At 35.8% G+C, this 16,331-nt stretch overlaps 2 protein-coding genes across 5 annotated transcripts in view; one reads left to right on the top strand and one right to left on the bottom strand.

The window, feature by feature from the left end:
- Positions 1–497: 497 nt before the first annotated feature.
- On the top strand, positions 498–8,918 carry LOC123320292 (probable malonyl-CoA-acyl carrier protein transacylase, mitochondrial). The gene is made up of 4 exons (XM_044907583.1): positions 498–1,088; positions 1,633–1,850; positions 8,431–8,658; positions 8,719–8,918. The coding sequence occupies exons 1-4, from the start codon at positions 506–508 to the stop codon at positions 8,884–8,886; spliced, it is 1,197 nt and encodes a 398-aa protein (XP_044763518.1). The 5' UTR covers positions 498–505; the 3' UTR covers positions 8,887–8,918.
- Positions 8,908–16,331, bottom strand: part of LOC123320263 (b(0,+)-type amino acid transporter 1-like) — a 70,039-nt gene continuing 62,615 nt past the window's right edge. For all 4 annotated transcript variants that reach the window (XM_044907557.1, XM_044907532.1, XM_044907540.1 and 1 more), the window contains exons 8-9: positions 10,151–10,322; positions 8,908–9,234 (exon numbers count right to left, since the gene is read on the bottom strand). In XM_044907557.1, coding sequence (XP_044763492.1) covers positions 9,167–9,234; positions 10,151–10,322 — 240 coding nt within the window. In that variant the 3' untranslated portion in view covers positions 8,908–9,166. The remainder of the gene's footprint in view (positions 9,235–10,150; positions 10,323–16,331) is intronic.

The raw sequence follows: 16,331 nt of genomic DNA, 5'->3' as shown, positions 1-16,331 counted from the left end.
AACCCGCCACTGCTACAGTTGGACAAAGACAGGTGTTCCTCCTGTTACAATTATTATTATCCCAAAAAAGAATATCTGTAAAATTAGTAGCTTGTAATTAGACATTCAGAGTAACTGAAAAATTTATCATTTGATCAGAGTGTATACAAAATCAGTGAATCAAATTGAACACCCTAAAATAATCAAGTTAATTCTTATTTAGGAGGTGAAAGTGACAGATAAGTGAACATAACCTACGAATGTTCGGAATATAACGATTTATTTACCTTTTCACTGAGATTTCATCTAATATATTGATGTATTTCACTGAAAAATCACTGGATCAAACGGATTAAGGATATATTTTCATTTTTTCCTAAGCAGTACACGTGTTTCACGTACAAAATTTGCATGGTATGGTTAATCGACAGTTTACTAGCTAGTTGTGGGTTACGCGGGAAATTTGAAATAAAATCTCCCATCTTCCGATAACAAGTATTTCGGATAAAATCAAACGAATTGCGATATGTTTGCCTTACGAAGAAGATTATCAATTTCGCAAATAGATCATTTTCTAGATATTGGCATCATTAAAAATTACTGCAAAAATAATGATAGCAAAAGTTCACCACTTAAGGGTTTGTTAGATAATGCAGCTTCATTCAATGATTTGAATCCTAGTTGCCCTGAGCAGGAATGGGCTACCCTTCCTTATTTAGAAGGAACAAAAATCAGAAAACAAGGAGAATTTTTCAGAAAAGAGAAACATGATGCCAGAGAAACATCCATTATTTTGTTTCCCGGACAAGGAACTCAATATGTGGGGATGACCAAAAATTTAATGAAATTTCCTATAGTTCAAGATCTTTTCGAACTTGCCAATTATATACTCAAATATGATTTGCAAAAACTGTGCCTTGAAGGTCCAAAAGAGAAACTAGACCAAACAAAGTATGCACAACCAGCTATTATGGTTGCTTCTTTAGCAGCTATTGAAAGACTGAAGGAAGAAAGGCCGAATGCTGTAGATAGATGTGTAGCTACTGCTGGATTCAGCTTAGGGGAGATAACAGCATTAGTATTTGCTGGAGCTTTGGAATTTGAAAAAGGTAAAAAAAAAATTCTTGCAGATACATTAAAGGGCGGGTTTATGCAAGCATCCCAAGTACTGAGATTTAACAAAGGAATCAATCTAATTGATGGATCATGTGATTGCTATTTGCCAATTCGATTGGTAGCTCGCTTAGGTGCTAGTTCTTAGGAAAAACCATTGCATAAACCAATTAATATTGAATAATGTGAAGGGGTGACTAATCAGACGATAACAATTTTTGCAATCACTTTCTTTTACATGTTTCGGACCCACAAATCATCCACCTTTAGAAAAACATCACAAAAAGGAAGCTTCATAGTAATAGGGAGGAAAATTAAAAAAAAACAAAAGATTTTTTATTTCACAAATATAAAAAAACACTATGAAAATATAGGCTAACAAAAATTTTTAGGAGGGGTAAATAACCGATTACCTCTCTGAAACCGCCAGTGACAGTGTTGGTAATCTTATAGTATATACCATTTTTCCTAAATGAAAATTTCGCTTTCTTTTCAATCACAGACCATCCCTCAATTTAGTTTTCATTTGTCTTTTCACAGCTCTACAACTAGTACAAATAAGAGCAGAAGCGATGCAGATGGCTTGTGAAACATACAAAGGGGGAATGGCAACAGTGTTTCTTGCCCCTGATAGTAAACTTAACTATTGTCTTCTCAAGGCAAGGCAGTGGGCTACAGACAAAGGAGATCAGATGCCCGAGTGTAGAATTGCTAATTATTTGAATCCTGGATGCAAAGTTATTGCAGGCAGTATTTCGGTAAGTTTCATTTTAAAACATATATTTTTTCAACTAACTAAGAAGTTCAAATAAATTGAATTACCGAAATATCAAAAAACAAATAGTCGGAAAAAAATTAAGTATTCAAATTTAATGAGAATTGATTCTAATGCATATAATTATCAACAAATGTTTTGATCTGGATCGAACTAGTCAACTTGTCACATTGTTCCGGATGCACACGGGAAGACCATCCCAATCATTCCATAGATGATGCTGACCCTAGCATAAATCTACTCTTCGACCAAAACCAATGTCGGTCCCATTTGACCTCGTCAAATAATACGTCACTTCCATGAAGGCTTCGCCAGAGTTTACAAATTAAAAGTAAAAAAATGTATCCTCACAGAATCAAATTATTAGGGTTCCTGCAAATTTTAGTTGTGCACTTACTCTGACCCCTCAACCTGGGGATTGGGTTATTGTCCATTGTATGGATTCACCCTTCAACAACGTTTGTTTTTTCCAAGTCTTCTAATTAATTAAATGATAGATACATTTTCTAGATCTTCGGCAGTATGGGAGACTCACAAAATATATCTGCCTAGGTGCGTCTGGCTTCCTGTAGGGGTGATAATACAGGTTTAGCATATTTGGATTATTTCAAAATATACAGGGGTTATCTGAAAATGTGAACTGAAAAAGTTGTATGGCTGTTAAAAATCTACATATCTGCGATAAATTGAAAAATACTGGGTTGCCCACAAAGGTGTGAAGAATGATTGTTATGTTTTTTCGAATGGAACACCCTGTATATTATTGCTTATTTTGGTTGTCGATGTTAAAGTCTTCTATTTTGGTAAAAAAGAACTTCTGTTTAACAAGTCTGACTTTATTATATTCCAAACACCACAGATCTCGACACATACTCACTTTTCAAAACAATGTTTCAAAATCTAAAAATACATTCCCCTTGACAAAATACAGAACATAGAACATGAGACTTTCACTTGGTAGAAGTATCATTCAACTTAAATTTACATATAATTTCAACACTTTCCCTTGTTGAATAAAACAGATATTTGTGAGATAAAGAGGTGAATAATGTGGCATTCTTAATGTTGTCCATTGTCCCTTCTCACATGAGTCCCATCTTCGCACATAAAATCTTCAAACGTGCTTTTTGCAACGGCTTCGTCATGATGTCTGCAACTTGATACTCCCGTAGAGATCTGTTGGATAACCAATTTTCCCTCCGTCACTTTTTCTCTGATGAAAAAGTATTGATTGGAAATATGTTTGGTTCTACGATGAAACTCTGGATTCTGAGCTAGTCTCACTGCTGCCGAATTGTCCACTTGAATTATTGGAACTTGGTTCAGTTTCGTTATCGCTTTGAAGAGTCTACTCAGCCAAATCGCTTCTTTTGCACCCTCGTTGGCTGCGATGATCTCAGCTTCCGTTGTTGAGGTGGCGACTACTGCCTGTCGTTGACTCATCCAGGAAATCGCTACACCAGAGTATATAACGAGGACGCCTGAGGTTGAGCAACCCGTTGTTCTGCACCCTCCGAAATCTGCATAACTGTAAACATCTAAAAAACATTTTTCTGGATTGCTCTGATAGACTATTCCTAGATCTAAGGTCCCTGCAACGTATCGGAAAACTCTCTTGACTCGGGTTACGTCTTCTTGAGTTGGATTTTCAAGTGTTCTCGAAATAAACCCTACACTGTACGCCAAATCTGGTCTCGTTCCAAGCATCAGATACATTAGGGCTCCAACTGCTTGTCGGTAGGGAAATTTTATTTTTTTCTCAGCTTTCCCTGAAATGAAAGATTCTGTGTTCTTGAGTATTGGAGTCGAAACCGCCTTACATCCTGAAAAATTGAACCGTTCTAAAATATTCTTTGCATAGGTTTTCTGTGTTATTTTAATGAACTTCTCCGTTTGTTCAATTTCAAGCCCTAAAAAATAATCAGCATTCTTTGATATCATTTTAAACTCTGATTCCAACTCTCCATTAAAAATGTCCAACTCTCGTGAGTCTGTTGAAGCAAGAATACCATCGTCCACATAAATCACGAGGATGAGCTTTCTCCCACCCCTTTCTCTAATATATAAACACTAGCTGACCCGGCAAACGTTGTTTTGCCATATAAATAATTTCCTAGTAATTTCTAGTGTAGACAAAAAATAGCTTACTTATTGTAAGTATGTATGTATGTTAGAATGTGTATATTGTATGTATGTATGGCTATTAAAAAATAAGGGTTGATCGTAGAAGGGTGAAAATTGAGGATTGTATGTATTTTTGTATGTTGTATCATAAAAAAATAGAAATTAAAAATTTTGTCTAAAAAATAAAAAAAAAATTAGGGGTGGACTACCCCTAACATTTAGGGGGATGAAAAATAGATGTTGGCCGATTCTCATAGATACCGGATAAGCACAAAAAATTTCATCAAAATCGGTCAAGCCGTTTCGGAGGAGTATGGCAACGAAAACTGTGACACGAGAATTTTATATATTAGATTGGTCAGCATCACTGGCCTTAAATTCATGTCGTTCTAGAAAACCTCCAAGACGTTTATTCCAACATCTAGGTGCTTGCTTGAGGCCGTAGAGACTTTTCTTCAGTTGGCATACCTTGTTGGCTCCGTCCTCATACACATGTGGTTGTCTCATGTATACTGTTTCTTCTAGCTCTCCATAAAGAAATGCTGTTGATACGTCAAATTGTTTCAAATTCATCTTCTCACTAGCTGCTATGCTAAGAATCGAACGAATTGTACTCATCTTTGCCACAGGACTGAAAGTTTCGCTGTAGTCAATTCCATGACGTTGGCTGAACCCCTTGACGACCAATCTACCTTTGTACTTATTTATACTGCCGTCAGGATTTTTCTTTAGTCGGAATACCCACTTGCATGGAATGGCCTTCGCACCTGTTGGTAGTTCTGTTAAAATCCAGGTCTGATTCTCTTTTAGGGAGGACATTTCACGATCCATGGCTTTCTTCCACTCTGCTGAATCGTCGCTATGCAAGGCATCTTCATAGGTCTCCAGATCATCTGTAACTTGGTTTGCGAACTCCTCTATCAACATTGTGTAATCGATCCCTCAAGTTTATTTCCGATGTTTTCAACTTTTCCTCAGTGTTCACAAGTTGATTATCATCATCTTCTTTCTTGGATTGCAGCCCATCATCGTCTTCTTCCTCAGAATGTACTTCCCAGTTATTTTCTTTCTCTTCAAACTGGTCTTCACATTCTTTGAATCTCTCTTGGAATTGAACATCTCTTGATAAAATTACCTTGTTGTTGCTTGGAATGTAGACTCTATAACGCTCATCTCCATCCAGGGGCGGTCCCTCCAAAATTTTCAGGTGGTGCGAGATCTCAATACTGCGCCTCTTTGATAAAAAAAGTTATTGTTTTTCTACTGAGCAGTTATTTATTCGTTATTTCGATCTTCAATATATGTGGATAAAACTGGCAAGTAAAGTAGATAGCGCCAATGTTCGCCTCTCACTTTCATGTGGTAACTAATTTTGGAGATGAAAAGTGATAAGTATAATAATAATAAATCAATATAATTTGTTTCGCAAACTCCAATAACACACAAAGAAAATTATAATCAAATAGCAACCCTTTTAGCTATTAAAAATCGTTTTGTTAATATCTAAGCAATGGCATTCTCTTCCATAGACAAGTTTTCAAGATCTGTCATCCTTTCCAGACTCAGGGTAGAGAAAATTTTCCATCCAAAAACCTCGAAGTTATTCTTGTTTCAGCGGAGCTCTATTTTCGATTTTTTTTTCGAATTTTCCCGCTCAGAGAGAATTTTCCAACCAAAACTGAAAAATGTTACATCAAAATAACTTGAAATTTTCTAAGGAATCTATTTCTGCAATAAAAAAATGGTGTTCTAATTTGAAAAACGGAAGTTGACGTCATTTCCGGAAAAACCGGAGGTGCTCATGCCTTGAAAATATTTTAGATTTCATCAGCATCGTGAAATACTTAAAAGTGCTGAATTTCATGAAAATACGTTCAGTAGTTTCCCCTATAAATATGGGTGAGGTTCCTCGTGAAAGACCCTGTATAGTACTACCTTAACCTCCAGCGAACACTTGGTTGAAGTCGAGTTGTAACATACCATGATACCATACATCATTCAAAGCCATCTTTAGTTTACAATCTTCAGTAAAGGATGATATCTCTATAGTTCCTTTCCCAATTGCCTCAAGAGTTTCTTTTCCAGCAGCCTTTATGACGAAGGGACTTCGAAACTTGTGAAAATCAACAAACTGGTCTGGACAATTCGTCACATGCTTTGTGGCTCCATTGTCAATCCACCATACTGATGTACCAGTCTCATCTTCACCGCTAGCACACAGGGCCACATTGGTTTCCAGAGTATTGCTCTGTGGAGAGTCCTTAGTCCGCGATGGTCTTCCATCGGCAATCCACCTTTTACACGTATTTACCCAATGTCCCTTCTTTTTGCAGTAGTTTGATTTGTCATTTGCTTTCGACTTCTTGAACCCTTGATACTTCGTCGTTTTATCGATTTTAGCAAACAATGCTTCTCCAGCTCCACTGTCTCTGGTCTTTCCGAAATTTCTTTCATACATGCACAGTTGAGTTACCAACTCGTCGAAAGTTCTCTCTTCGTTTTTCGTTTTTCGACAACAACATCCAACTTGACTTGAAGTTCTCAAATTCGTCAGGCAAGATTTTCAAAACTTTACACACAATAATTAAATCTGCTAAAATATTTTCATTCCTTGCTTTCAAACCATTGTTGAGTTCATTCCATAAATTTCTTAATTTTGCGATGTGTGTTGAGACATCCTCCCCAATAACCCAACTGAATGCGAAAAAATCCGTGCACACTTCGAAAACCGCATCAGTCACCGAACTCGAAATCATTGACTTTGCGTAGCTATTTGCTTTACGAAATAACTCAATGGCCTGCTTGTGTTTCTTAATATTACTCTCCGAAGCGTGATTTCCTAAGGGTTCAGGTTTCACCAACTTGCCATCAATTACATCTAAGGCTCCTTCGTAATAATCCAACATGTCGCGTAATTTATGTTCCAAATTGGCCAATCCGCCTCGCTAGAAAGGGGTTTTATGTGTTTTGCCAGCTCCATTATGCTAAGATGGCGTCACTCCACACAATTATCTTGAACAGTCTTTTTACCGATTAAACTGTGTATTCTGAACTGTATCATGAACTGTTAAAGTCTTCTATTTTGGTAAAAAAGGACTTCTGTTTAACAAGTCTGACTTTATTATATTCCTCGACACACTCTTCAAAATCTAAAAATACATTCTCCTTGACAAAATACAGAACATAGAACATGAGACTTTCACTTGGTAGAAGTATCATTCAACTTAAATTTACATATAATTTCAACAGTCCTCAATTCTGAACATGTTTTATTAGGCATATGGTATGCCTAAATTCATTCGTTTCCTAGATATGATATTTCGATAAGCTGTTTACTTAACAAAAATTAACGGCCGGTTTCATAATCAAACCTGAAGTTGCTTTAATTTTAAGGCTTTCTTCAACCCTACTAAAAATTACACTTAAGGAAGCTTGAAGCTTAAAGTGACTTAAAATTTGATTATTATGAAACTGGACGTAAATTCCTATAAACAATTTAATAGGTTAACTTTAAACAATGGATTTCCAGTGGCGGCATTTAGGAGGCTGTATCTACGTAGAGAGGGCCGCTAGGAAAAACAATGATGGGTACTTATCTTCTTATTTTTTCATGTTTTATTTTCCCACATTTTCCCGGACACCCGGTATATGATGACATGGTAAAATGGCCGAATTTTTCAATAAGGCTCGAAAATAGCCCCATTTACCAGAAATGGTATTATGGCAATAATAAAAATTATCGTAAAAATGACTTTGGGTCCAATTCTTAAAACGCGAAATTCTATTAAACTAATGAATTTAGGTACAACAGATGGTTGATAAAAAATTCAGCCGACAATCAGAATAAGCAATATTATACAATACAGGGTTACATTTAGAAAAAATAACCATCATTATTCAAACATTTGTTGGTACTCGGAAACGACGCATTATACGAGAAAATACAAAGATTACTTTTAATTTCCAAAATGATCGAATATTCATTAGAGAGCTTTCAAATCAATTTTAAAAGTTGGGTTCTTCGAATATCTGGTTCATTGTCGAAAACCCCATTATGCAAATTTTCCTCACAAAATTGTGATTCGTTTTTCATAAACGTCTAATCGGCCATCGTGATGAATCACCCTGTAAATTGTAGTCTTTATGATATTATTATTTGGGAGGAATTCGCTTGAAATAAATTGGTTGAATTAACTGATTTTCAGTCCTCATGTTCTCGATTATCTGGTACGAGGCTAAAAACCGGTGCACTTTCTTGTAAAATGATTAAGCAGCACTACCCTGTCTCTTCACCCGATCGTATTCAATCAAATCCATAATGATTTCCATGAATAATTTTCAATTCGATTTTGGAGTTTTAGGAAAACTGTGAAATGAAAAGCATAATATTTCTCCACTGAACATCGATGACGAACTGACCATGTTGTTTTCATTTCCAGGCATTAGATTATGTGGAAAAAAACTATAAAGAATTCAATCTGAAAAAAGTCAAACGGTTACCAGTGTCTGGAGCCTTTCACAGTGAGCTTATGCGACCTGCTGTGCAACCCTTCAGAGAAGCACTCAATTCCGTGAAAATTTCTGATCCTGTAGTTACTGTTTATTCCAATGTGGATGGTAAGAGGTATAACTCTGCACTTCATATCAAGAAGCAACTACCCAGTCAAGTAAGGCATAAAGTTTTTGGAATAAGTAGTTTTGGAATTTATTCATAAATCATGTTTCAGATTGTGAAACCGGTAAAATGGGAACAATTGTTACACTACGTTTATGAAAGAGGGGCAGATGATTATTTTCCAAAATCCTTTGAATGCGGACCCGGACAATCACTGAAAGCAATGTTACAGAAAGTGAATGCCAAAGCTTGGAACTACTGCTATAGTATAGAAGCTTGATTAATGTGTATGAATAAACTCTTTTAATCAAAGGAATTATTTATTTTCTTATGATTTGTTACATATACAACATTCGCAATAGTAACATATATAGAAGATAAAAGAATACTTTAAAAAAATTTCGAAGATGCTACGGTCCAACTTTTTGTCATGTTTTCCTTGTTCTCACAGACCTTATTAGATGATTTCTTTTCGAAATATGAATTTCCATAAATGAGGTAGTCCGTGAAATTTCCATAGAAAAGTAGGCACATTCAACTCATATTGTCTTTTGAACTCTTCAGCTGCCAGCATTGTAATTCGGTGGTACAGCCTCGAAAAGCATTTGTACGAAATAAGTGAGTTTTGCTGAAATCAGAGAAATTATATTACAACCAATCCGTAATTATGTTCTAGGTAACATCAAAGTGAACAAACAAACAGGGTAATTCTTTGTCAGACTCGAAAAAAAATTGTACGGAAAACTAAAATAAAAATATTTCCATGAAATTCATTTTCAGCTTGTTATCCGGGATGACAAAAAAATCATTTCACATGCGATTTTTCTACAAAATATGTTTTATTTGCTCTAATAAAACTAACAAGAAAAAATAAAAATTTAACAAAATTGCATGTGGGAACACGGAAGTGGGTCGAGGATCACCGCATATAAGGGAGGTGATCCCGTATAAGAGAGGTTGATCATTAAGGAACGATGACTGGGCAAATTCTGATCAAATGCATGTTTCAATTGCTTCTGGAAATCGGTAAAGGGTTTCTACCGAACTACTGTTTCGTCGAAATTTCGCAGTTTTTTCTGAATAAGATCCCTAATATTTTGCATCATGCTAGAGGGGGAAACACCCTGTATATCAGAAAATAATTTCCTGAGATGCAGAATTGAAAGTGCCAAGGGAATGCTTCTCAACTAAATTCCTAAAACGTCTGGTTTGGCAGATATGGAAGCCTAACGCACTTGTGCAGGATCCTGTACATAATGACAGACGTAAGTCGTTACCATTATGGTTATCTCATCGTTGGCGTTCGGTGCACAGACTTGATAGAATTTAATTTACTCTTCAACTTTCACGTGCGGGGATAACCCCTTCTATTTCTTTCCCGCACGCAGAAATAGTAGGCGTTTTTCCCGCACCGTTTGGGAAAGTGACTCTTAGCAACTTGAAATGCGTGCGGGAAAAGGATTGAACGCGCACACTTGTAGAAAGAAAGTATTAAACCTACTTACAAGGTTTGCAAATTATATGAAACATACAATAACACTTACCAATTAAATATTCCGGATTTCTTTTTTTATAAATGAACCATGTATAAACTAAACCACCTGAAAATATGAAGCCTAATGCGAATAAATATTTCGGACTAGGATCTGTTACAATTGGCGTCAATGTTAGATAAACGGCCACCAGTAAAATGAAAATTGGAATAATTGTAGGAACCTGAAACAGAAGAATGTATTCAAATCAAATAAGGTATAGGGTGCGGAAAAAATGCTCAGTTTTCCTGTTTCCGTATATTCTCTTCCATATGTAAAAACTCCCATTCTATCCAGTTCATAAGTCATATAATATATGGGTCTTCATACATATATTTGATTGCAACATTGTAGTGGGCCTCAATTTTGAAATTTTATATTTAGTTCAACACCGTTCAGCAAAGAGTAGAATCATTCAAAGTCAATTCATTAATAAAGATCCTGTCTAATAGGGGGTGGGCAAAATAGGTGAAATGCATGGCACATTACTGTCGTTATTTTTCGAGAAACTAATAATGCCATCAACTTCATTCTTCTATCTTCTTTTGTTTTCTAGTTATGGGTCAAAATTAAAATTTCAACTTTCGTCATCAATCCATTTCTGTTTAAGCTAGGTTGTTGAAATGAAAACATTATACAGACACTTTTTTGATAACAATCCAGTGGTGTACTATGATTCCTTCTAACAGGTATATTGCTGAGCTATATAACTTAAAGATGTGTTTTTTCTTATGGAAACAGTAGTTTGAAATTTCTTCATAAACTTTTTAGGGTTTTCACTCCCAATCTCTGAAACGAAATCAATTAAAAATGAAATCAACGATTTGCTCCTGCGTAAATTCTTGCACTAATTTGTCAGGAGCAAATCGTTGATTTCAGTTTTAATTGATTTTGTTTCAGAGATTGGGAGTGAAAACCCTAATAAGTTTATGAAGAAATGCAGAACCCTCCCAGAATAAATTTCAATCGATATTAGTTTGAAATGACTTAAAAAGACTGAGGGCGATGTATGATATATTTCTGAATCGGTAAAAAAATGGCGATTCTTTCTAAGTCATTTTATATTTTAAACTACAGTTTTCATGAGAAAAAATACAACTTTATGTTATAACTGAGCAAATAAACCTGTAGGAAAAAATCATAGTACGTCACTGGAAGGTATAAAAGAGAAGTCTGTATTATGTTTTCATTTCAACATCCTAGTACAAACAAAACCGGAGATAATGACCAACGTTGAAATCGCCCAATTAAATTTTGACCTATAACTCAAAAACAAAAGAAGATAGAAGAATGCAGTTGATGGCATTATTAGTTTCTCGAAAAAAGACGACATGAATGGCACATTCATTTTCTTCTATCTCGTTTTTTCCCATTCGGTGAAGTTGAAAATTCATAAAAAATGTAATTTAGAATTAGAGCCCCCAAAACGATTGTACACTGTTACAGTCCAGAATTCGTTTTCTTGTAGTCAAATTAAAGTATAGAATCTTTTAAAATTTTCGATTTAATATAGGGTTTTTCAACAACTTTGTTTTGTAAATCAAAATAAAACAATAAATTCAGATGACAATGATTCAAATTTTTATTTCATTCAGAAAAGGATGGTTTGGCAATTATGAATGGAAAATGATCTTATAAATGTCCACCACGACCACGGTTACAGCGGTGTTAAATTGCACGATCTAGCTAGCCCTTTAACGGCTGAATTTCGTGAAATTATCTGATCAGGAAATTTGGTTTGCAATAAATCCATTGTTTCGGTAAATGTGTGACTTGTGGCACCGTCTTGTTGAATCCACATATTTGTGATATCCATATCTTCAACAATAGGCCAAAATTTAGTTGTTAACATCTCTCGATTATGTTGACCGATCTGTAAAACTCTTACAGATCCACCATTTTCATAGTGAATTTTTATTATTTTGGAACGATTTTTGAGTGCAATGGAATTCATTGTAACAATTGCCCAAGTTTCTACTATAAAAATGTCAAAAACCAAATGTCAAAACTTTCATGTAGTTCCAGTGGGGCCAAAGTGAAAAACAAAGTTCTTGTTGAAAAACCCTATAGTTCTTAATTTCTGTGCCAGTGGAAGGAAACAAGAACCATTTTTCTCAATAGATAAGTGAAGATTTTTCTTTCTTAAGAATACTGTACAATTGCATGCTTAGTTTCTCCGATATAGTCCTACTAATATTTGTCAACTCTAGAATTTTGATAGTGAAGCTCACATACCGAGTCACTATTAAGAAGTTATGAAGGTGTTTATGTAATGTAGAATAAGGTATTGTAAATATACAAACTGTTGTTGCCTTATCATTTCTGTAATAAATAGTAAAGAAAAATAGCGACTTTAGGTCATTTCTAGGAATACTAGTAAGGGAAATTAACCCCAATCTTCTGTGCCCTTAATTAGATAATATAATAAATGAATATGTAGTAGTATCTGAGGTATAATATTTATATTCGTAGAATAAGTAAGCGGACGGCATGTATATCGGGTGTCCCAAGGTGAGTGGCCTATTAGATTATTATGGAAACTATTGATGGTAAAGATTTCAAATTTTGTGGATCGATATTTGGCCATGCAAGGTACATTTTTGAAATAATTTCGCATTTCCAGTGTTGCTTTTGAATTATGGTTGTCAGTTATACAGGATGGACCAAAAATCTAATTAACGCATTTAACTCGGAATCCAGTCGAGATAGGTATAGGGACGTGAATAGAAAAATTGTAGAGTGCGTTTTACTGATTCCAAAAATTGAAAAATATACTAGGTGTCTAATTTGAAAAAACAGACTTTTTTACGATTTTGTAACTTGGCAAATGATGATTTGTTTGGTCCATCCTGTATAACTGACAACTATAATTCGAAAGCAGTGACATAGATCAGATCAATATCTAATGACTTAGTAAATTTCTGACTTAAATCTCAAATATTGAGCGAACTAGAGTCATTTTCGTAACACACCAATTTGATTCGAAAAATAATTAATAACTCAAAAACCGTTAAAGATAGGTAGGAAAAAGTAAGAGTGAATAGATTCAATATTTTATGGAGTATCATAAAAATAAGGAAATACCGGATATCCCATTTAAAATAACAAAGTTGTTGCCAAATTGTCGTACATCCGGCAACACTGGAAATGTGAAATTATTTTAAAAATAATGTACCTTGCATGGCCAAATATCGATCCACAAAATTTGAAATCAATAGTTTCCATAATAATCTAATAGGCCACTCACCTTGGGACACCCGATATAAACACATCTGTAGATCTTTCAAACAGGTTGCATTCGGCTAAAGTACTCAATTTTTCAAATTTCACAGGTACTTTTTTTTTATTACTCGAAAACAGCGCATTATACGAGAAAATATGAATAATACTTCATTTAACAAAACGTTCAAATATTCATTATATAGCGCTTCTCAGTTTCAATAAGAGTTCGGTTCTTTGAATATTTGGTATTTTTATGGTAAGTAATGGTCATGATGAGGAAACTGGAAGACGTGGGTGATATCTTGTGTTCGAAAAAGATTAATCAAATAAATGAAAAACCGTTTGTGAGATTGAACTGAAAATAACGTTTTCTTATGGTTTTTCAATCGTCTGTATCTTTTAACCCGAGCCGATTCGGAAAAAATGGTAATGAAAAAAAGTGTTTCTTTTGACCTCAAGAATATACTGATGAAATATTCTACGAAACAAAGAGACATCCTGGATATACCAGAAATTCCAAGATTCCAACTATTGAAATAAAGTAATAAGTTGACCGTAAGTTGACTATTTGATCATTTTGAAAATAAAATTATTCTTCATTATTACTATTGTAGGAAATGTAATTATTTCCTCGAAAATAAATTCACATGCCGAATTCCTACAACAAATTCGACGAGAAAATCAAAACGGAGAAACATATGAAACCACTCCTCCTTCGTCGTACAATTTCATTGGTGCAGAGAAAATGTTCCGAAAATGGTATAAAAAGAACCCATATGGAAAGCAAAATTCATCATTTGGAGTCAACCTCGAGACGTTGAAGCAGGTAGATGTGTTGAATGATACCAGTGCGATACGTCATCTCTCGTGTTGTAAAAGAGAAAGTCGAAGTGAAAGTGTACACTAGCGATGCAGTGCGATACGTCATCTCTCGTGTTGTAAAAGAGAAAGTCGAAGTGAAAGTTGACACTAGCGAAGCTACGGAATTTTTGATTCCGTCTACGAAACTTCCGAAGTTTTTTGTAAGTTCTATAAGTGTATGCGTTATAGAGCGGAAATTCGTTCAAATTCAGTGTGTTCAGTGTAGAGTCCAGATCACCTCCAAGATCGCTGGTTCCACGGATATCACTGGTGAGTCGATTTATTTTTCTCATAGTATAGAAAATATATAACTTAGCCATTTTTCTTTTGTCTTGAAAAATTTTATTTCCAATTTCTTTGAGTAGCAAAGTAATTATTAATTAGATTCTAAAATGTCTGACCATTCGGACTGCGATTCCGTAAAGGAAGAAAACGCGCCAGAAATCGCTAATGTCGTGTCCGAACACGATATTTTGAGAGAGGAGAACGCAAGTTTGAAAGCGAGGGTGAATGAGTTAGATAGATGCGTATCTAGCTTAGTTGCTGAGATTAAAAATCTCAGGGAGGGGCTCGAGTTGCAGGAGGGAAATAAGGAAAGTTACTCCAAAGCACTCAAGAAGAACATTATTTTGAAAAATGTCCAAGAAGTGAACTTACCGGTTCAAAAACAGAAGATGGAGGTGGTCAAAACCCCTCAAACCAAAATTTCCCCACCCGCCAAAAGAGTGAGAAAGGATAGCTCCTCGTCAAATGAAGATACAAACAAGAAAAGAGTCTTGGAAACCCCAGACCAAGAGAAAACCACTCCAGTGGAGAGAAAAGAAAAAATCCCCCCTGTGACCCTGAGAGGTACGTCCGAATGGACTTCAATTTCGAACGCGTTAATGCGAAACGGTATTAAATACCAAAGAGCGACGACAGTAAAGGACGGTATAAGAATCGTCCCACAAAGCGCCGATGATCATAGAAGGATGACGGACTTCCTTCATAAAATAAATAGGGAGTTTTACACTCTTCAACGGGAGGAAGAAAAGAAAATATACGCGGTAGTGAGATACCTACCGCTGGATGCAGATATCCCGACGATCCTTGACGACCTCAAGGATCAAGGGATCGTCGATGCTGAGGTCATAAGGATGACCTCAAATAAAACAAAACAGCCGATGCCCTTATTGCTGGTTAAAACCCAGAATAAGGATATCTTCGAGGTGAAAAGGCTCTACAACATGAACTGTGTTGTTGAACCTAAGAGAAGGACGATTGGGCCTGGACAATGTTACCGCTGTCAGCGATATGGACATGCCCAAAGTAAGTGCACTTTTCCATGGAGGTGCGTGAAATGCTCCGGTAATCACAGCTCCAAGGAGTGTACGCTTACCAGGGAGAACGAGGAGCGAAATGCCTCTTGTGTTCTCTGCGGAGAGCAAGGACATCCAGCCATCTACAAGGGATGTAGCGAATGGAAATTGGTCACTAAAAAGACCAAGAGATCGCCAGGATCGAACCAGACCAGCTCGAGGCCAACACAAAATACACCGAGGCCATCCCAAAACTCTTCGGAAGTGAAGAAACCCCAGGAAATTGCAACCAAAGTGGTCAAAGACACGGAGAATCCAGAGAAAAAGAAGGAAAAGTCAAAAACCGTCAAAAAAGCCGAAACCAGGAAAGGAATTTCTGGAATCACTGAGGAACTAGATAAGTTCACGAAAAACCTCCTCAGCACGATGATGCACAATCTGGAGAAAGAGATTGAGAAGAAGATGCAGCAAATTATTAAGAATATTTAATGGCTGATACGACGATAAAGAACAATCTCATAATTGTCTCTTGGAACGTCGAAGGATTGAGAGCCCGCAGATCAGAATTCGAAGAACTGATTGAAGAGAAGAGACCGGATGTCATAGCTCTCCAAGAAACAAGACTTAACGCCAACGTTCGGATAGCATTTCCCAATTACGATATCTACAGAAATGATAGACCTAACAGCACAGGTGGCGTTGCTATACTGGCTAGAAAGAATATGGATCACCATTTCGACCAAATATTCAATGGACAAGAAGTAGAAGCAATATCGATTATTGTGAATACTAATCGAGGACAAGTGAAGATT

Source organism: Coccinella septempunctata, chromosome 1, assembly GCF_907165205.1.
Source record: "Coccinella septempunctata chromosome 1, icCocSept1.1, whole genome shotgun sequence".
In the NCBI taxonomy this organism is placed as follows: domain Eukaryota; kingdom Metazoa; phylum Arthropoda; class Insecta; order Coleoptera; family Coccinellidae; genus Coccinella; species Coccinella septempunctata.
The sequence above is the reverse complement of the archived record's forward strand: the minus strand, read 5'-3'. Positions and strand labels throughout refer to the sequence as shown.

Bases quoted from the DNA above. Each gene is read 5' to 3' on its own strand.
- LOC123320292 (XM_044907583.1), top strand. From the start codon at position 506: ATGTTTGCCTTACGAAGAAGATTATCAATTTCGCAAATAGATCATTTT. The intron at 1,851-8,430 runs GTAAGTTTCATT...TTTCATTTCCAG, and splicing joins TTATTGCAGGCAGTATTTCG to GCATTAGATTATGTGGAAAA. The intron at 8,659-8,718 runs GTAAGGCATAAA...ATCATGTTTCAG, and splicing joins AGAAGCAACTACCCAGTCAA to ATTGTGAAACCGGTAAAATG.